General features: G+C 44.4%; 1 protein-coding gene across 1 annotated transcript in view; it reads left to right on the top strand.

Moving 5' to 3' along the window:
* cacna1bb (calcium channel, voltage-dependent, N type, alpha 1B subunit, b) overlaps positions 1-16,203 on the top strand; it is a 173,789-nt gene extending 157,586 nt beyond the window's left edge. Inside the window, exons 43-51 of the mRNA XM_076284803.1 lie at positions 2-109; positions 1,731-1,864; positions 2,433-2,593; positions 3,015-3,141; positions 3,425-3,535; positions 4,944-4,985; positions 9,093-9,327; positions 11,539-11,765; positions 12,075-16,203. Coding sequence (XP_076140918.1) covers positions 2-109; positions 1,731-1,864; positions 2,433-2,593; positions 3,015-3,141; positions 3,425-3,535; positions 4,944-4,985; positions 9,093-9,327; positions 11,539-11,765; positions 12,075-12,659 — 1,730 coding nt within the window. The 3' untranslated portion in view covers positions 12,660-16,203. The remainder of the gene's footprint in view (position 1; positions 110-1,730; positions 1,865-2,432; positions 2,594-3,014; positions 3,142-3,424; positions 3,536-4,943; positions 4,986-9,092; positions 9,328-11,538; positions 11,766-12,074) is intronic.
* The last annotated feature ends 5,205 nt before the right edge of the window (positions 16,204-21,408 follow it).

The following is a 21,408-nucleotide window of genomic DNA, read 5'->3' as shown; positions in this document are numbered from 1 at the left end:
GGGGTCCTGGCGCAGCGGCTGTGCGACGCTGACCTGAAGAGAGAGATCAACCGCGTGTGGCCCAGTCTGCAAGCCAAGACCGTTGACCTGCTGGTGACCCCACCCAAACGTGAGCAGCAGCAGCAGCAGCCACCACCACCCCTCCACCACACTAGTGTCCACCACCCCTCCACCACACTAGTGTCCACCACCTCTCCCCACCACCTCTCCACCACACTAGTGTCCACCATCCCTCCACCACACTAGTGTCCACCACCCCTCCACCACACTAGTGTCCACCACCTCTCCACCACACTAGTGTCCACCACCTCTCCACCACACTAGTGTCCACCACCCCTCCACCACACTAGTGTCCACCACCCCTCCCCACCAACCCTCCACCACACTAGTGTCCACCAACCCTCCACCACCTGGTCCCGTGAGGGGCTGCACAGAGACGAAGAGACATGACAGCCTGCTGGTCGCTGGTCTGTCGGACAGTTAGACAGGCACACAGGCACACAAGGGTGTTGGGCTGGCACTGTGCAGAAACAGACAGGCTGACAAACAGATAGACAGACTGACTGATGGGTTTACACACACACACACACACACACACACACACACAAATGCAAAGAGAGAGGGTGGGGGGGGGCAAATAGACTGCCACTTGGCAGACTGTGTATGAGAGAGTGAAAGAGAGAAAGAGAGGCACAAACAAGAAGCCAACTTGCAATCACTGCACCAGCATTTAAATGACTTCCTCTGTGTGTGCAACTGTGCCGTTATCTATGTGGAAAGCAAGAGAGACTGACAGAGAAACGGAGTGGGAGAAATTAAAGCACGCAGTACAGTACATAAACCAAATCACCTAGCTGCTCATCCCAGTGTACCAGTGAAGCAGATAAACAGCTGAAAGCTCATTTAGCCCTGGCTGTTAGCACCCATCATTCCCTCTCTGCAGCTGTCAGGTTTCACTGTCTGGCTGTGGAGTTGCGCTGGTGGTCTACCTCCCCCTTGATGCTGTACTCTCCCGATCCCTCTCCCCAACCACGAGAGCCTGTAATGAACACGGCTTAGGCCCTAATCTCTACAGTATGAAATAACGCTGGAGCCTTCCCAAAAAGCCTGGCAGATCTCAACGCTAGCAAATGGGTTTTGAGGGGCCTGAAGCCTCACACTGACTGTAAAATGATGTTTGACTAAAAAAAGGGGGAGTGAGATCATTTATAGATGGAGGAGATGGAGTGACAGTGAGACAGCATCCACTGGGAGAGGGGGATGCCAGGGGAGATCAGTTGTCATCAGTGTGCGTTGATTAATACTGGGTGCCCCGGTGAGATAGTGAATCTATCTTTGCTCCAATTTCCACAACACCGTCACTGAACTGGAGGAGGAATATATTGCTATACTACCATCTAGTGGGCATGTGTGAACCTTACCTTTGATGGAATACCAGCTAGAAGTAGCAGAGAGTGTTTTGTGTAAAGTGTTTATTTAAAACACAAGTAAAGTGTTTATTTTGTGTAATGCGTTACAGTTGCGTTTATGACTATGTTCATATTTAGTTTGTGTGTATGCTCATCATGTTAAACCTAGAGCACAGCCCAAAGAAAATAATTGTAATTTAGACGGTATAACATTCCTTTTCTGGTCTTTTGTCTCATTCTTAAAGGAAGCCTCCTCTGTTCTCCTCAACCCTGTGTTCCCCCACCCCACCCCTTCTCTCCACCCTCTCCCCTCCCCTGTAGCGACGGAGCTGACGGTGGGGAAGGTGTATGCCGCTCTGATGATCTTTGACTACTACAAGCAGAATCGTGCCAAGAAGCTCCAGCAGCTGCAGCAGCAACAGCAGCCTGGAGTGGGAGTGGGCGTAGGGATACCGGTACTGCTCACCACCCAGCCACTGCTTACCCACACTCACATGCACACACACCTACACCAATAGGGACAGAACCCCAAGACCAGACAGAGTTCTACTCAAACTGCTCTCAGGTTGCTCACACCGTCGCATGTGACCCTTTAGGCGAGGATCACATCAGCCAGCGGCAAGCGGCAGCGGCAAACGTAACGCAACGCTCAGATCATAATAAGTTTTGTCTCGTTCCTAAGCAACACAAACGGTTTGTCAATTGAATACGCTTGCGTTGCGCTTTGAAAGTTGAACCAAGTTCAACGCTCAGCTTGTTCAACGTTACAATAGGAAACCTGCCGCTTGCCGCTGGCTAATGTGATCCCCACCTTGGTCTCTCTTCCATTTAGAACAATGGTTAGATGCTTCCCAACTTCACTGGAATTAGAATTTTGTTTTGCAGCAGGTTAGCCAAGAGGGCTATTTGAGAAATGTCTGCTGGGCTTTCTGATCAGTCATGTATCATGTGTCATTTTGTCAAGATATTTACAAATGTTTGTTGATGAATCTTGAGTGTTGATTGACTGTGTGATTTGCACAGGGGAAGGTGGGGGCTCTGTTCCGCCCCATGCTGCCCTTAACCCAGATTCAGGAGCAGACGCCACTAGTCACCAGTGCCAAAGCCCCTCCTGCAGCTCAGCCTGATTCGCTGCCGCAGCCAGAGCCTCCGCCCACTACCTCCTTGACCAATGGAGAGGCAGTGTAAGCATCAAAAGATTATACTGTACCATCATTGTATCACTATGTGTCTTTGCATAACAGTTAGCTCCGAGAATGCAAATTATTGTGCACATATGGGCTCTCCCAGAGATCTTGGTTGATTGGCAAAGCCAAAGACGCCAAGACTAAGACTGGAACTATCTAAACTTGACTATCTAAACTTAGTTGGTATAGAACTGTTGTACAAAAGCAATATGGCACTCATGACCGTGGCATTGATAGCGGCTATAACCACAGCTGTGATTACCCGTGGCACGAGGCAGACGGCCCAATCACAGCCACGGTGATATATTGGCAACACAGTACCAACAGTCATGCTAATAAAGCAACGTTGAATTGAATTGATATCCTTTACCAATGCCACTCTCACCCGCACCACGCCATGGCTGTGTGTCCACTACAGCCAAACCCAGGGCAATGCCATGAAGAAGTCTCCGTCGGCGGAGACACCTCAGGAACGACAGCAGAGAAGCAGAAAGTCAGTACAGCGGGGCCAATCAGACGACACACAGACCTCAAGCAAAACTCAGGTACATCGACTGTGCACTGTTACAGGAATTACTAAATATTACTTTTTAGCTTTTCAAATAAGAGTATTATATCTTCCATCATATGAAATATGAAAAAGGCACAGTATGTGTGTTTGGGTGAGTGTGTATTAATGAATTTGTGATTGTAATTTGTGTGTGTGTGTGTGTGTGTGTGTGTGTGTGTGTGTGTGTGTGTGTGTGTGTGTGTGTGTGTGTGTGTGTGTGTGTGTGTGCATATGTGTGTGTGTGTGTGTGTGTGTGTGTGTGTGTGTGTGTGCTGCAGGAATCTGGTGCAGAGCTGAGTGATGAGTACACTTCCGATATGGAGCGCTTCTCCATTCTGGAGGGGCCTGGCCGAGCCTCCTCCATGCCCAGACTCAATGCTGAGTACCAGGTACCACAATGCAACTTCACCTCCTACAACTACATGCATGCAGCCAGTAGCACAGCACATAGCACACATACCAAAAAGACATTAAACTAATGGTAATATGCATTATTTCCTATATTATAATAATAAATCCTATCAGGGTTCCCACGGGTCATGGAATTTCTGGAATATCATGGAATTTTGGAAAGTCTATTCCAGACATGGAAAGTCAGGGAATTTATTATTTTTGGGCCAAAGTCATTATCTGGTTATTAGCTTTACTGCTTGCTTGAGTAGTTTGTGTGTGGTTAATCCAACTTTGTTTATTCAATGCCCATTTATTCATCTCCCACTTTAAAAAAGTAAAAGATTCTTGAACGCTACGCGGCTGCTCTGAAATATTTGGTCGGTATATTGTACCATTCATTATATAGTAAGTAAGTATTCCATAAATCATGGAAATGTAGTTTTTTGTCAGGGAAAAGTCATGGAATGTTACATTTGACTTAGAGTGGGAACCCTGTCTTATTTAGATTGTCCTATCTAAATCCCCAGGGCTCAAGTAGATTTTTACAATAATCCTGCCAGGGTGTTGACTTTGATTTTATTTCCCCCACAGGTGATGGGAGTTTATCTGTTTTCTGTCTCTCTCTAACAAAAGTCTATTTGAAGTCCCCTTTCTCTCTTCACTGGGACTACACTCTGCTGTGCATGTCTTACATCTCTAACATTCTCTGCTTTGTTTACGTTCCTTCCCATAACTCACATGAACTCACTCTTCTGTTGCCAGACTCGTCTGTGTCTCTGCTCATTCTCTGTGTGTGTGATGTGATGTGTCCATATGAATATGTCAGCTCTAACACTCTGCCGTTGGAAGACATGGAGTACTAATAGATAAATTCTTTTACTTTCTTTACACCTCCTGCTTGAAAGGGTCAAACCATATTTTAATTTACATACTTATGTACTTTTCATATTTATATGTTTGGTTTTGAAACAGTCCTTTAATGTTTTAGTGGAAGGTTTTTTGTTCCTACTTGTTTGTCAAACCCTGTCTTGTCAGATTTTTCTTGCCTGTCTTAATGTGTTCTTGTACACTTCCAGACTTCTTCTCCTCTTTTATTCCTTTTCTCTTTATTTGTTTACTTTTTCTTTCATTTCTCTCCATTTCGGTTTTATTTTCTAAATTTTTCTTTGCCTTTTTCTTTTAACACAAATATGTGGACTTGTGTCTCCTCACCTGTCTGCTTATGTCCTGTCCTCTCCTCCCCTGGTCCTTCACTCTGTCCTCTACTCGCTTTCCCTCTCTCTCTTTCTCTCTGTTTCTCTTCTCCTCTCTCTCTTTCTCTCTGTTTCTCTTCTCTCTCTCCTCTCGCTGGTCCTCCCCTCCTGACGCTCTGTGTCTGTGTGTCTCCTCACCTGTGTGTTTCAGCAGCGGAGCCACCCTCGCCACACCACTGGACCTTACCTGCCAGTATGTACCACCCCTCCTCTCTCTCTAACCTCTCTCTGTCTCTCTTCCTCTCTATCTCTCTCTCTTTCTGTCCTCTGTTTTCTCTCTCTCTTTCTCATCTATCTGTTGGCCTTTGTGTTGCTCCCATTGTCTCTATGTCTGTCAAATATTGTGCTCCATTGTTGTGTCCAAACACTGGGTATTCTTTATTGAGGTATATTTGCATAGGCTGCTGTGGGGACTGAGACCTTGCATGCATTTAAGTCTACTTTTTTTAATCAATAAATCATGAGCTTTGAAGAATTGAATGTCATTCCCAGGCCATCTGTAACTAAGGGGAGTTGGGGGAAAATGTGTTTTCATGTGTTTTCATCTTGCAGATATATTTTATGAGTATCCACTCTGGCTGTTGATCAGATTGTCACATTGTTTTGGAGAGAGATGGAACTTTTTAATCTCTCAGACCACAAGACACCATCTTAAATGAGGTGGTCTTATAAAGGAAATCAATGCAGGCGGTCTCACTCCCTAATAGCCTATGTCAACACAATGTCTTGGCTTCCTGGAGTGATGTGTCCAAAGCCAGTGTGTTTGTTGTGTGTATGCAATTGTGCAATATAATTTGTGTACTGTGTGCTTTCAAAATATATTTTGAGTGTCTGCCTCTTGAGTGTGCGCGCGTGGGTGTGTTTGTGCGTGTGTGTGTGTGTGTGGGTGTGTGTGTGTGTGTGTGTGGGTGTGTGTGTGTGTGTGTGTGTGTGTGTGTGTGTGTGTGTGTGTGTGTGTGTTTGTTTGTGTGTGTATTTGGGGGGGGGGGGTTGTGTCTGTGGGTGTGTGTGAGTGAGAGATCTCTCAGGGTCTTTTGTACAGTGCTGTGTTTTAAATGGTCGTGAGATACAGAGTGGTGTTTGTGGTTCTCCTCTTTTCTCTATCTATACTGCTTTCTCTGTTGGAGCCCCCTCATCTTTGCCAAAGGAGTTGAAATAGTATCATAGGCCTACTGACACTGTTTTGGTAGTCCTATTTGGTGTAATTAAATGCTTCTGAAGATAAAATCAGCCTCATAGGTTTAGTAATTTTAGTAAAATTACTAAACCTATTAGTCATTTTAGTAGGTTTAGTAATTTTTCCAATGGTTCAGAAATACAGTGTCTGAATTTTAATTGTAGACAACTTCCCCAGATGATCTTAAAAATGGCAAAAGTGGATGATCACATTGAACATATGGACATGCATATACAACATGTTAATTGTACTGAAAATTTAAGTTAATATGTAACCTATTGCGTCATATTTTAACTGACAATGTGTCAATGTGTTGGCAACTGCTTTGGTAAAGATGTGCTGTGAAGGGGTAACCATTTTCAGAGCACAAGCTTGCTGTGGTCACTAGGTGGTGATAGCAGGCTTGTGACGTCTTTTTCTTTCAGATGCTGTGGCGTTGTGACTGTTACTTCAGATGAGACTGTTAAACAATGACTATGGGTCGTCTTACAGGGCAAATGCAAAAAATATAACAAGTACACAATGATTAAGGAGTATTGGTCAATGATAAAAAAGAATCGGCAATCATTTCAAATTTACACAGGAGAGATGTTAAATTCCTTGTGCTTTAGGAAAGGAATTCCCCATAGTGCACAATCAACAGCCAAGCCTATTTAACATTACACAACATGACGCAGGATACAACCACAAAGCACAGTTGACAGTTAGCTGGCAGCATTTGCAAGCGTGCCACATGTTCTACCCAGGGTCTGGAATATTCCTCATTCATGGTACTACATGCGCTGCCAGTAGCTTAAGTGCCCAACCAAAGCAACAAATCTTCATACACAAAAAACAGCATCACCAATAGAACAGCCTTCTGAGCATTTCACTGGGGTTATCAAACCGGCACCTTCCTTCATCAGTGTTTTATTTGAATTAGGTCCGCAACACCTCCAGAAGGCCCAACAGTAGTGTCTGGGGTCCCAGACCCACCCCCCTCTACAATCATGACGGGGTTTTTCAACCCAACCAAATTCTGCAGTCATTCCTCTTCATTTCTGTGGCCGTTTATGATCGGATCCGCAACCTAACCAGACCAACCGCAAGCCCTTGATACAGGCACTAACAAATGCCAACAAATTCTTCAGTCGTTCCTCTTCGTTGCTGTGACCATGATCAGATCAGCGATGTGACCAGCCATAACGCAAGCCCTTGATGTGGGCACCAACAACTACTGCTCCAGAAAGACAGCGACAAGATTTCACAAATCTCACAGTCAATTCAGGTTACAACATGAACCCTGGTAATCTGTGAGTGCCTCAGCCATAGCCATTTGCTTGCCTTTTTAGCAGCCTCAGATAACTTTTTTACAGCTCCTTTCAGTAACCGTCCACAACAAAAATAAAATCCAACAGAAGTGTTGTAGCTGACTTTGCTACAAAACCTTTAACACCCATATCCACTGGTATTGTGTGTGCTTGCCATCCACGTTCCCTTACTTTTGCTACCAGTTTTGCACACTTTGACTTCTTCCTTAGAAAGCATTCTTCCATCACATCTTCAAAGGGAATAATGCTCAATAAAGCAGAGAGTACACTCACCCTCTGAATACAACACCATGTCTGCTCTCACTCAAAGCAGTGTCACCACAACTGTGGAATTGGCAGATGCCTTCCGATGTCTACCAAGAGTTTCCAATCCTGTGCTTTGGCCCAACTTCCTGTATTGCTTGTATTTGCTCGATGGACTTGTATTTCCTGTCCCTCTAGTACACAATTCTACTGTCCTTGTCATTTTCCGGCAAATAGTTAACCTCAACACTCTTGTTCTCATGCAAACACGCCAGTGATTTTAAAACCTGATTACTGTATATCTCCAGGTGTAGAAACTCTGGGTCAGGCTAGTTTTACATCTAGACAGAATGTGCTTTAAAGAGCCCTGACCCATGACTTACAGCTTACCCTCATTGCCATGGTGAAAACCAATGCTGAAATGGCACATCCAACCAACACCCAAATACTGCCATGATGTTGTGTAAGTACTTGTGTTGAAGCATAATTGAATGTCCTCAAAATATGCCTTAACTAAAGCTCAAATCTTCCCAGGGACCTCAAATTAGTTGAATGCCTTCCACAACAGACTGTAAGGCACACATCAATCAATACAAATAATAAACAATGATTAAATAATAAGCAATACAAATCCCTGAGCAGATAACTTGCAGGTTTGAGCCTTAACCATGGCACTAAAAGCCCAGACCCATAGCCACTGTATGGCTCAGCTGACTTCTGACCCCTTTTTTTCTGTGACAGTAGAGGTGCGACCTCAGCGTGGCTTTCTATGAATGTGTGACACAGGCATCACATTATTATGTCTCATTTTGAAGTGGTCAAAACATCTGCTGTGATTTTATGGGCCAGTGGGCTTAACTGAATTGTCACTTCGTTGCTGTGAGCAAACAGCGCTAGTTGTACCAGTCTGTTCTTTCTTTCTTTCTTTCTTTCTTTCTTTTCTTCTTTTGCTCTCTAATTTTTAATCTATTTTTTCCCTGTCCCTCTCTCAGGCTTTTTATATTTCGCAGTATTTGTAAAGTCTGTATTTGCTCTCAGGGCTCCTGCAGATTTTTAGCACTTCCCTGACATGACCAGGCTCAGCTCTTCCTGTCTGTGGCAGCACCATGCTTATTGGTCAGGTGTCTTTATCATACTAATTTGGTAACACCATGATGCATTATGGAGAGTATTTATCTGTGGCTGGATTCTGCATTATTAAGCAGCATGCCGCTTGTAAAACATTGTTTTATAAGGTATTGTAACTGGCTTGCAATATTAATGCAATCATAATAATGTCATATGAATGCAACCGTGGATGTCCAGGGGTACACATGCAATTTATTAACGGAAAAGCATTGTAAATAGTGCATATGACTGTATAAATACATTTATAATGCATTAGGAATATGTATTCCTAATTGAGTGTTACCACACTCCCTTTGGCTGGTCAGGGCACAGTGTGAGGAGGGCAGAAGAACAGTAGAGACGGAAAGGTAGAGGTATCAGCAGACAAATCGATGGAGCCCTCCCTCCTTTCTGCCCTTTTTCTTCTTCTCATCCCTTTCTCTTTTCCTCCTCTCGTCATCAGCCCATTCTGGATGCGAGCCCCATGACCATGAGGCGCTCAGCGTCCACACTGTCCCCGCAGCGCCACCAGGAGGCGAGTCTGCGGGAGTACGGGCTGCAGAGGCCCTCGCAGGGCCAGGACCGGGCCCACCACCACCACCACCACCACCACCACCACTGCCACAAGCGCAGGGAGCGCGAGAAGAAGCACAAGTCACTGGAGAGGGACAGCACAGAGCAGACCACCTCTGCACGGGGTAAGACGCAGGCACTGATACACATGCACAAACAAGGGTGTTTGCACATGCCCAGACTCGAAGATTTTCACATGTTGTGAGGGACCGAGGCGGCCACCCCACGTTTAGGGTGGCGCGCCACTGGATAAGATGGTGTTGAGGGAATGAGGTGGCAGGAGACAGCAGAGAGAGGGGAGCATTCTCAGAGAAGCCACCATAGATTAATGGCATCTTTAACATCTGCTATGGCACACACAAACAACACTCTCCCTTTCCTCTCTCTGCGTGATCAGTCCTCTCCTGTGAAGCACCGGATTGTTAATCATTTGTTAATCAAATTTCCTTTTTTTACACACACAAACCTCCCTGTTGGGAATGTGCTATTCCACAAAGTACAGATGCACAAGTTTCCAGAGGAAATATGGAACATGGAAAATGCAGGCCTTACAAAAGGGTTGAGATGATGGATAGACAAATTAAAGCAAAATCAGCTTTTGGTTTGTGTGTTCTTGTAGGTTAAAATACACTGTGAGTGTGCTGGGTCATTGGCGCATGTATGTGTTTACTGTATGAGGATACTTTAATGAGCAAATGTTTTACATACAGACCCATTAGTTAAGTACTTTAGCCCCACTATCTAGATGACATGTGCATCTGTTAGACATTGACCATGGTCACACATGTCAGATGCTGTATACCTGTGGCTAAAAACACCAGATATGACAGAGTCAAATTCATGAAGTGGACGTTTGATGGAATGCATGAAAAGGCGTCTGTCAACTTTTGACCAGACTCTCCTTTCACCATGTGTTCAGAAAGAGTAGCACGGCAGACCGGCGTTGTTGCTCGTTCCTGCTTCACCGGCCTTGCTTGGCGATAAGATAAATTCCTCCCCGGATTAAGCCTGATCGGGTTATAGAGCAAAAGGCCCTCCATTGACTTCCTAAAGGGGCTCAGAGGGAATATTCCTGTGTCAAGTGCTCTGGCGACTCAAGGAGCAGACTTACCAGCTCAGGGATCAGGAGGGAGAAAGCTGCTTTTGGAGAAAGGGGTGGGGGGCATTTTTTTTTTTTTTTTTTTTTTTAATTCTCAGGCTTCTGGTATGGGACTGGGTGAGAGCGGGTGCTTCCATGCACCATGGAACTTTGGGTAAGTCTGCCTATTAAGTAAGTATGGCAGAGGTTGAGGAGTTGTTGACAGATGTTCCACTCTGGATTATATACCTCTGTGGTGCAGCAGAAAGTTCATTGCATTCCTTTCAACTTATTAGACAGAAATCTATCACCAACTATTTTACCATTCACCATTATAATATAGTCCTGGTGCTGGCCTCCCAGAATATGGCTGGCAAGAAGTGATACCGAATATTTGAAGCATAATTGAATATCTGAAGTATAATTGAAGCATTAATATAACAGACACACATACACACACACACAGACAAGAAGAAGGACCAGACTGTGTCTGTGTGGTTTTCCCAAATCTGAGTCATCTGTGAAAATGTGTACGTAAGTACTGTATGTCACCAACCTTAACTTGAACTGTTGTGGTGTGTCTGAGAGTTATACTTGTCTTTTCAGGCAGCATTCTGTGATTATTTTGTGTGAATATTTATGTGTATGTGTGTGTTTTGTGTGACAAAGGATTGTGTGTTTGTGTTAGTGTTGCTTGGTAACAGCTGGTTTCTGACTGTTGAGATGAAATCCATGCTCCACATGTCTGTCACCTAATTTATGGGCACCTGTCCAAGGAGCAAGGAAAAGCGGAGTGGCCAATGTGAAACAGGCGACAGAAAAGGAGAGATTGATATGGGATAAGAGGACCACGGAGGAAAGGGTGCACTTTTGACACAATCAGATGTATCTGAGTGAACACTCATCCAATAACCATCCTGTTCCCTCCACGCCTTTAGTTTATTACCCTGGATTCAGGTCACGTTTCTGAACACAATGTACTTGATAGGAGGCATTTGGTGAGCTCAAACGATGCAGAATGCATTACTTTCACATGATCTGCTAGCACAGAACAGTGATGAAAAGCAATTCCAGAGAATTTCAACACCTAGTCATTTTAAAGTTCATTTTATAAGACCAACGCTGAAGTGAGAAATTCTGGCGGAAAGCTGTACTGGTGATTCATATGGGTTCCATTTGATTTTGCTGCATGTCTGCTCTGCAGATGTAAGTTGCATGATGGGAGTTCTCGTGTTTCCCTGTTCCCACATGTTCATAGGTACGGTGGCAGAGGTGACGGGCGAGCACGTGAGTCGCGATCGTGCACGGGACCGGGACCGAGGCCGCCCGCACGAGCGAAAGCATCACTCGGTGTCGGGTGAGCCCAAGACGCGCTACTACTCGTGCGAGCGCTATGGCAGCAGGGAGCAGGGCCATGCCCACTCAGCTGGACCGAGCCGATCCACCTCCCCTGGGGAACAACATGAGACCTTACGCCTCATACAGGTGTGTGTGTGTGTGTGTGTGTGTGTGTGTATGCATCTGACCTTTACATCACATGGCAGACTATACCTTTGTGTGTGTGTTTGTGTGTCTGTAAGTCTGTATGTGTGAGTGTACAACCTGAAAGCGATTCCGGTAATTCCCACAGGCTAGAGTGCGAACACATGTCCATGTAGGGGAGGTGGTGTGTGTGTGTGAGAGATTAATTCTGTGTGTGGTGTACTTGTGGCCTACATTACTCATTACCGGTAATGTACACCAGTTGCTCACCACATCAATTTTTTTAAAACCCCCCCCCTGTCTCCCTCCCAGGCTGGCACCACTGCCAGGGGCAGCCCAGTCATCGTGGCATCAAGCACCAACACCCCCAACCGCAGCCGCCGCCAGCTCCCTCAGACGCCCCTCACCCCACGGCCGGCCGTCGCCTACAAAACGGCCCACTCGTCTCCCGTCACCATGGCGTCGGCCGGCTCACGACCCTGCGCCGGGCCCAGCTCCGTCTCTGGCTCCAGCTCGACCCGTCTGACGCGCGGCCTCTCGGAGCACAACTCGCTGCTGGCCGACAGCGGCAGCTCGTCCCCAGTGCCTGTCACCCGCATCGGCTCCGTGCCCAGCCTGGCTGCCGAGCCGCGCCACCCTCTTCCGCACCCCGAGGAGATGGACGACTTCCACGACGCCCTGAGCACCTACCACGGCGTGGGCCGCTCCACGCGGACACTGCCCAGTGCCGCTCACGCCGGGGCCGGTGCCGGATTGGGCTCCTCGGCCCTTGCCCAGTCGGGCCGCAGCGGGGTGCCCAACGGGTACCACTTTGCCCTTGGCATGAGCTCGGCGGCCGGCTCTGGAGCCAGGGGCGCAGGCGGGTACCAGGAGACTGAGAAAGACGACTGGTGCTAGCGGGGCTAGAAGATCAGGACAAGTCAAAATGAGACGGAGGCTAAATGAGGGTATCTCTTTGAAAGGGCCACAATGAGCACACTGCAAATATCTGAGTGTATGTGTGCGCATGCATGTGTGTGGGTGAATGGATGTCTGGAGGATCTACTGTACATGTTGTGAATGTACATCAGTCTTTGTCCTCTCATACTGAAGAACTGAAGGAAGTGTAAGATATTTGAGCCTGAAAACAAAAAAGAAGAAAGAAAGGACAGAAATCACTTCAAAACTCACAGTTTTCTTTATACTTTATAGTTATACCTCAGAAAGACTACAGTGTTGCAGGGCCCCACTGTGCTCACAGATTAAGAGAACTTTACTCATGCATAGTCAAATACGCTGTGTGCATTCCCTCTTCTCAAAGATATGGACCAGCCTGACGAGAAGGAGCATGATTTGACAGTGTAGCGAGTTCCCAAATTGCCACCCCTTCGTCCCTCTCTCTCTCTTTCTCTCTCTCTCTTTCTCTCTTTTAAAGTTTACTCTATAGGGCTACTATTGGATGGACGCAAGGTGATGGAGCAACTCCCTGAGGCCGAGCTGACTCCGGGGGGAGATGGGAGTACGGGGCTCTACGTTAGGGAGGCTTTGCTGGGCAGCATCGGAGCCATGACACCCAAGCGATGAGGACGATGATAATGACAAATGCACTACTATAGCGCCACTGGACCTGAACCCATCAGTCAGTCTCAGTCCCATGTTGTTGTTTTTTTCCATGACCGAGGATGTGAAGGCAAAGTGATATTTTTTACTTTGAAGATTTGCTGCTCTTTTCTTTTTGTCCTGTGACTTCGACTAAGGAGTGACAAACTGAACACATACACAGAAACACACTAAGATGGGGAAGAGTAAAAAAAAAAAGATGTAAGATTGAGGCCAAAATTGTCATTTGTTTTGTATCAAGCTATAGTATAGTACATTCAATAACAGTATTCCTCCTTTTGTACCATTGTACTTTTAAAGGGTTCGTCGAGGAGTATAGCTGGATATCACGGATAAGCTCTACTCTTTTGTTTTCTTTATTTTGAAACGCAGTGCTCAAGCCGTCAAATACTGTACCAAGTGCCTAACTTTAAATGTGTTACTGTTTGTGGTTAAAATGCAGATCTGTAGACAGGATAGGAAACGTACATCTAAGAGAGGAAACTGAGCTGACATCTTGGACGCAGCCAGTGTCAATCTAAAGTGGTCTGGCATCTCCACAAAACCCCATATCACAAACATGGCAACAGAGATTTATATGTTTGCACAAAAAAAAATAGATTTTTAAATTGACTACACAACAAGAGTTCATTCATTGGTGTTTATATGAAATTATGTATTAGAGCTGGAGAAAATGACATGCGAGAATTATATTGCTAATATAGATTACTATTATGACATTAATATGTGTGTAGTTAGTTTGGTGCCAATTCAGAGTGAACTATGGTACAGAAGTGGTGTGAGTGCATGCAAGAAGGTTCCTGTCTGACTTGGTGGTTAATATTGTCTTAAAGCTGCTGCCTGTGATTAATGCATTTACGTGGGTCGTCTTTTATTTTGTGTAAAACAGAGGACACAGCAAGCTTTGCCTTTTCTCCTCCACTGTGCAAGAGTGGTTTAGAGTGAATGAGTGAGCTTACGTTTCCTGGCATACACGTCACGTTTCCATGTTCACAAGGCAGACATTAGGTCTCGAATTTACCCCTTTCCTTACCCAGTGTTAGATGCTGACAGTGAGTACAAAGACATCTTTTGTATCATAGTCCTATCTCCAAAAGGACAATTCTTGACAAACAAAAATGTCCTCACATAATCTGTGTCTCCTGTTAAGTGTTATTGAAATAACTCCATGTTTTAGTTCCATATTTACATTGAGGGCCCACAGGATTTTCTTACACATAGTGACAAGGTGATAGCAGCCCTGCCTATTTGTCAGTTTAGTCATTGGCTTCCGTGTCCCCTTAAATCCTGTCAAGTTATTCAAACACTATGAGGCCTATAACAGCCACTGTTCCCTGCAATGTTCTCTCAAGGGCATTTGTCTGTGGACAGAAAGATGGGACAGGGAGAACAAATGGGAAATGCTGCTGTGTTTACTCATTGCGTTCCTATCAATTCTATTAAAGTTCTGTAACCTTGAAAAGATAACTGACCTGAAATGGCTCAATGCAATGTTGAGAAACTTTTTTTAAACAACTCCTGGTGCCAGACATAACTATAATTGAAGGCTAGCCTTTCTCTGCCAGCTCCAAACTGTGAGAGCTGATCCAAAAGACAGTGGACTGAAGGTGTCTTAAGAAGGACTAAGGCAGGGTATCTGGAATGGCAGCCATATTGCCTTCACTTTTTATCCAGCTCTTTTTGACATCCATGAAAAGGATATTAATAGAGGGCTTAAGATTCAACTTTTTTTTCAGCCCTGGGTCCCAAGGAGCGAGAAATAATGTGGGTTGTCCCTCCAAAGACAAGTGTGCTGTTCTCTGTTCGTTCTTGGCACCGCATGGTGTGTTGACTGTTGACTCACAGTGAAGTTGGACTATGCAACAGATGACACTTTAGGACCAGTTGGCCTCCATTGTAGCTTTATGTCCAGGGCTCTCCAGATTCAGGCTTTAGCATGATTGTGACCAAAACACATATTTCTCTGAATTTGTACACACTGTTGTAAAGTACACATGTAAAATAAGATGTACATTGACAAAATGTTAAACAAAGACACGTTTTCTCTTAAAATGCCTAACTTGAGATTTTGTCACCCTGGCAAAATGCATGTCACCCTAGATTCCCCATTTACTCTTGTAACTATTTGATTCGGTTATTTAAAAAAAAAAAAAAAAACATTACTTTTAAAGGTAATGGTTATTTTATTTGTGCCCTAAGATAGTTAGCAATTAGGTAAATAATGGCTAATTGAAAGGTTTTGTGTGACCTTGTCCAAATGAGTAGCGTTGCGAGTCACAACGGACCCTACAAATGTTTTTTGCCAATGTTTGCTTTGTCATTACCAGAACACATGAGTGGAGACAAACGTTCTAAAAGAGCAACAATTTGTCAGCTAATTTAAAATCAGGTGCCAAATGTATCCCTTAGCCATTTTTGTTTTATTTCTTGTACCTCATCCACTGAAAATGTGGCGTCCTTGATCACGTTCATGTTTGCATGTTCAAATGAAATATGTGCATGTGTGAAATTGTATATCATGAAGTCTATTTTATATGCGTTCACTTGCTGGTCGTTTTAAATGACGTTTGATATACCATAGGAATGAAAAGGGATGTGAAGCAACGACATTTAACGCATTTACAATGGCGGAAGAAGTTGGAGAGTTTTGTGTCCTGGACTGAAATTGGTGTGGTGTTCGTCTTGACGTCTTCGTGATCAGCCTGACTCTAGCACTGCCTCTCTATCTTTATCTTCGGTTCACGCTGGTCAATACTGCTGTCATTTCTAGCATTGCATTTTGTATGAAGAAATGTCCTTGAAATTGAGTTATGTAAGAAAATAAAACTGGTTACAAAAAACGCTTCATTTTGCATAATTTTCTCTGGTATGTTTCGGTATGGAAATATAGAACATTTGTGATAGTGTAGGCTACTTTTTGTGTGCTACTACATTCCTAAGCACTGTCGCTTGTCCCTATTTGTAAAGAATGCGCACCAACCGCAGAGCCTCGGTATTTTGTCTTAGCGTAGGTCATTAACCCATTTTTGTGTCCGTATATTTGGTGGCAGTTTCAAACAAAAGGGCGTGTTTTTATTGTTATGGTTATACCTTTAATATAAAACTGCAGCTTCTGTCTGCATAGAGGACTGGCGCTGCTCTCCATGTTGACAACACCTGACGTGAGGGACTTGAAACTGCAATGATTGATGATAAAGATGTGCATCTTTCATGTCATAACAAGTGGACACATTTGTTTATGAAAGGGTGAAATTACGTTTTGATCGGAGTATTCATTGGCCTTCAGCGTAGGCGGGGCGGACACTCGCGCAAAAATGTACAATACTCATTTTGTTGCCAACCGGCTCATGCGCGCGCAGAGTGAAGTGGCAGCAGATTGGGCTGGCATGTAGTGAGGCGCACAGCGAATTCTTGTTGATGTCTGACTCTTACAGTAGAGAAGTTTTGGAAAGTTCTCTCAGTTTTCATAACTAAATTGAATTGAAACAGAAACATCGTAGGCTCTTTAGGTGGCATGCATGTGTGCCCTTGACGCACGAGCGCACCTGAGAAGCAGTTACAGTTTTCTACGCGGTAATGTTCCAGAACAAAAGAACAATGTTTCCCAAAATTATAAAGCTGTTATTTTTGCTTATGGCTGTGCTCGAGGCTTGCTCTCCCTCTGAAGTATTTCCAACCGACATGACGGAGACGGGGTCGGGAATGCCACCAACCGGTAAGCCGTTATCAGTTTCTCTCATCATTTCACTAAGTTAATTGGAGTGACCTCACTACTTTTGTCCATTGTGTTCATTTGGTGTTTTTCATTGTTGCACAATATTTTAATGAAACAAATTCGCGGGTTTAATAATACCCGTTAATCTCCCTGGTTAGGAAGTCGAAAAAATAAGGATGCTGTGATGCTCTTCATACAATTCTCCTTTCATAGCCTACATCGCCTCATGGCGACGCTGTTGTTCAGTGTAGGTCTATGAATTTGACACAGGTGCATAGGTTTTATTCATTCCGTAATACATTATTGAGTTGCTCCAAATGGCAGTGCGTGTCTGTCCCTTATGAAACACTTTTGAGAAAAGCAAATGCCGTGGCAATGCCATTTCAGCGTATTAAGCAGCAGCCTCATTTAGGTTAATGTCCCGCCCAGACATAAGGTTTTATGTTAGTATTTTTTTGTGCGTTAATGGAGACACATTCATTGGCGTGGACAAAGCCAAACAGCTTAAAACAGATGTCCGTCCATGGCTTATATGAGTCAATATTTTCATGTTAATACTGAATATTTTTAGTAACTTCACTTGCCCTCATACCATTTTCAAGCTAAAGGGGAAAACGTCCTTACAGTTGTGTGGAATTGTTTGAAAGGTCTCTGATTCTTTTTTTATCATAATCTTCTGATAAGTGTCTACAGAAACCTCTGATAAAATGGTCTTCCTGTATTACTTCAGTTCAGCTTTCTGTAACAGGGTGTGGCATTGGTGATAATTGAACCCCATTATCTCTACCACGCCCCCCCCCCCCCAACCCCTTGTTTTTCCTCAATATTTTTTGTTGAGTGTCCTAATTTGTAATAAGACATCTTAGTGCACATTGAACAAGCAACTGCTAACCCTCTGCAGAGTGAGCTTAGCATTGGCCAGATGTGTTTTCAACATGCACCGGAGATAACAAATGAAAGCCTTCCACACATGCTATGCCAGAATGTTCATCCATCCCCCTATCCCTCTTCATCCATCAAGACTTTCCCCCTCCGTTTTGTTGCCTTTCTTTGACTAGACATCTTTCAATATGTTTGTCCCGTCAATCTTCTGATAGTCTCTGACATCATGAAGAGCCTTGGAGCTTGTTTCCTTGTCCAGACCTTTGCCAGCCATCTGTTTGTGATGTCTTTGAACCACAGACTTTCTCTGCCGCCGGGTCAAATGGTCACACACATGAGGGCCGTTTGTTTAGTGTTGTGTATTCAGACTGATTTCTAACATGCCTTATCTGGCATGGCCTTAGGTCTCATGCTCTGCTTGCTTTGCACCTTCCAAGTGCCATTTGATGCACATGGTACATACTAGGTCTAGGACATTCAGCACTGTAAGCTACAGTACCTGTGTGCCTACAGTATATGCGTGTAGTTCTTGCTGGGTGAGATTGACTATTTTATGTCTGAAGGGCTACAGGTACAATTAGACAGTAATATCTCCAAAAAACATTCCTGAAATGTAACTATATTAATATATTTAGAAATGTAGATATTTTCAATGGCCTTCAGAGCCATGTTCAGAGGAGTGTCAGTCAATGTCAACACAGTAGATGAGGTGTAATACCAATAAGAAAAATAATGACCAGATGCCCTTCCATCCCACCCTTCCACTACCACACACACACTTACATACACATATATGCACATAGCAGTTAAGCCAGTCCTTTCAATTAGGTGAGTTATTGGCTTCAATGAATATGAGTGGTTGAGGTGATTATGGTCATAGTTTGTTAAGAGACTTGCAGCAGTAGCCTAAACAAGTGCTTGAAGTTTACAAGTTGGTCACACTTCTTGTTTCTGGCGTTAGCCAGCACCGTATCCTGAGTGTTTTACTCTGTTTTCCAAGAGTACCCAAGAGATTGCCATTTTGTGTGTGAGTGAGTGAGCAAGTGAAAAGGAGCGACATGAAAAACTTTAAACAGCTCATGGATTTCACTGAGAGATTATGTAATGTGTATGTATGTACAGATAATAGGCCTCCAGGTGGCTGTATAGGCTGCCTTTGTGCAGAATGTGCAAAGTTATTGAATTTTTACAACTATTGTGCTCTGTAATAAACGTGGTCGTGTCCACTGGGGGATTAGTTAGGAGCTTGTGAAAGCAAATACTTGAAAGGGTGAGAGCGGGGAGCTAATGGCAGTTAAACTCAATGAGCTCATATAAATACATATAGTAAAAGTTTACCTTTCCTGTGTGTGTGTGTGTGTGTGTGTGTGTGAGAGAGAGAGAGAGAGAGAGAGAGAGAGAGAGAGAGCGAGAGAGAGAGAGACTATTTATTTTCACTGGTTTGACACATTTCAGATGACTAACCCCTTAGCAATGTGAGCTTGTATCACTCTCTGGGTCTAACCCCCATAATCATCCCTCTGAAACACAGACCCGCTCTCGCATCATCACCTTGTTTTTCATCCTGATGCATATTTGAACGGCGTCCAGCATTATTCATGTATGTAAAGAGCCTCTGTGTCTCAGCTAGGCCTGTGATTGGCGTTGTTTTATTAGAAAGAGATTAACACTCCTGTCTATCAGCCAGGTAATTTACCTTTAGCAAGGTTGGAGTCCAGTGGGGCATCATCAGTAGTGCTCCTGTTGAGATATGAGGTATAACAAGGGTGAGGAGTAGCCATTTAAGTCATTGGTCTTTGATCAGTTTTAGTTTATTCACTTAGCTCATTGCTTTACAAGTTCAGCCAATCCTAACTTGGCACAATGCATTGACATGTGTTTTCTAGTTAGCATGTCTTTAGTCACATTCATGAATAAGTCTGTTTTAGTTGCAGTCAAAGCAGCACAGATGCAGAATCCAGTCAGACAGAAGAGCAAAGGTGAAAATCACAGTCTGATTCAAGTTAACACTGGAGCTGAGGGACCTCAGGCATCCCTTTTCATTTGAATCAATCTGTTTATTTTCTTCCACATGCTTCAGATAGGGAAATAATTTACAACCAAACATAGCCCTCAGGATTATACAAACACGTGCACGAACGCGCGCACACACGCACACACACACGCACACACACACACACACACACACACACACACACACACACACAAACACAGGCTTTGCAGGCTTTGAAGTTTTGGACATGAGGAAAATGTTTAAAGTTTGCCTCTTACAGTAAATTACAGTGAAATACCTTTGATATTCAGATAGCTAATTTTAACTTTTGCAGCTTTTAAAATGATGGCATGGCTGTTTGCCCAAACTGCTCTGCTAAAGCCATCTACATCTTGATGACTTATGCTACACAATAATCATCACAAATAGTGTCTGACTTGGCTCTGGAATGGATTTCCTTTGTTGATCTCCGTGGAACACTTTTGGACACAAATGCAAGCTGTTGTTTTATGCTACTCCAGTATTATCTTGGTTCCGCTATATTACATCAGCTTTCTCTCTGGTTTGACTCAAAGTCCTTCTGTCACCTCAGCAGATCCCTGATCCCCTTGTAGGGATAGATCAAAGGGCCCTGTGTGTGTGTGTGTGTGTGAGAGAGAGAGTGAGAGTGAAAGAGATAGAGAGTTCCTATAGTAAGCTGCAAGTCATTTGAATATATGATGTTATCACCAGTATAATCCCAGATCCTCCACTGCATGTCTGTATTCAATGAAACCTGATCACAGGCAGGCTCTGGCTGCAGGCCTGGAGCCTATTACGGAGCCTGTGAGACTCAGGGCGGAGGCACGCACTTCGGGCCCACTCACACGAGCCAATCCAGGGTCGACAGACAGCGCCCAGCAAGATGTCAACTAGATACACATCCACCACCCAGCCTCAACCCCCATCACTGTCATGGGGCTTAGACTTGTGTTAGGGAAAACAATGAAACCATCTAACAATCTTGAACAGTGCACAGGTTTTTTGAGAAAGTAAGGCGTTAATATGTCAACCAGCACAGGGGATTGGATCTGGGTGCTATTGGCTTATGACTTGGCCCCCTGCGGATTTCACAACACCAGAGGAGTCTTAGAGCTGAGACGCATTTAGAGCAGAACAGACAGTGCCCATTACCCACGCATGCTCTGATCTTTTTAACCAGAATCTCACTAATCGCATGCAGGCTGAGGACCCCTCAACACTCCTACCTGCTCCCCACATGGTGGCCCTGGGCTGTGGTGGAAACGTGGGGGCAGATAGTGGGTTTTGTTTCTTGTTTTATAGAGATGAATACCTATAGGCATTCAGCCCTGCTTTGTTTCAGACTCTGGCTTTAAGTGTTGACACGTGGCAATTGTGGCAGCCCGGTCTCTCTTCTGGCCTTTTTAATATTTGTGAGTTTCCAAGCAGCTTGTTAA

Source organism: Alosa pseudoharengus, unplaced genomic scaffold, assembly GCF_046254945.1.
Source record: "Alosa pseudoharengus isolate Yale_2024_CS ecotype anadromous, Long Island Sound unplaced genomic scaffold, YU_APseudo_1.1 YU_APseudo_1.1_scf_14, whole genome shotgun sequence".
Taxonomy (NCBI): domain Eukaryota; kingdom Metazoa; phylum Chordata; class Actinopteri; order Clupeiformes; family Clupeidae; genus Alosa; species Alosa pseudoharengus.
This window is presented reverse-complemented; position numbering and strand designations above follow the sequence as displayed.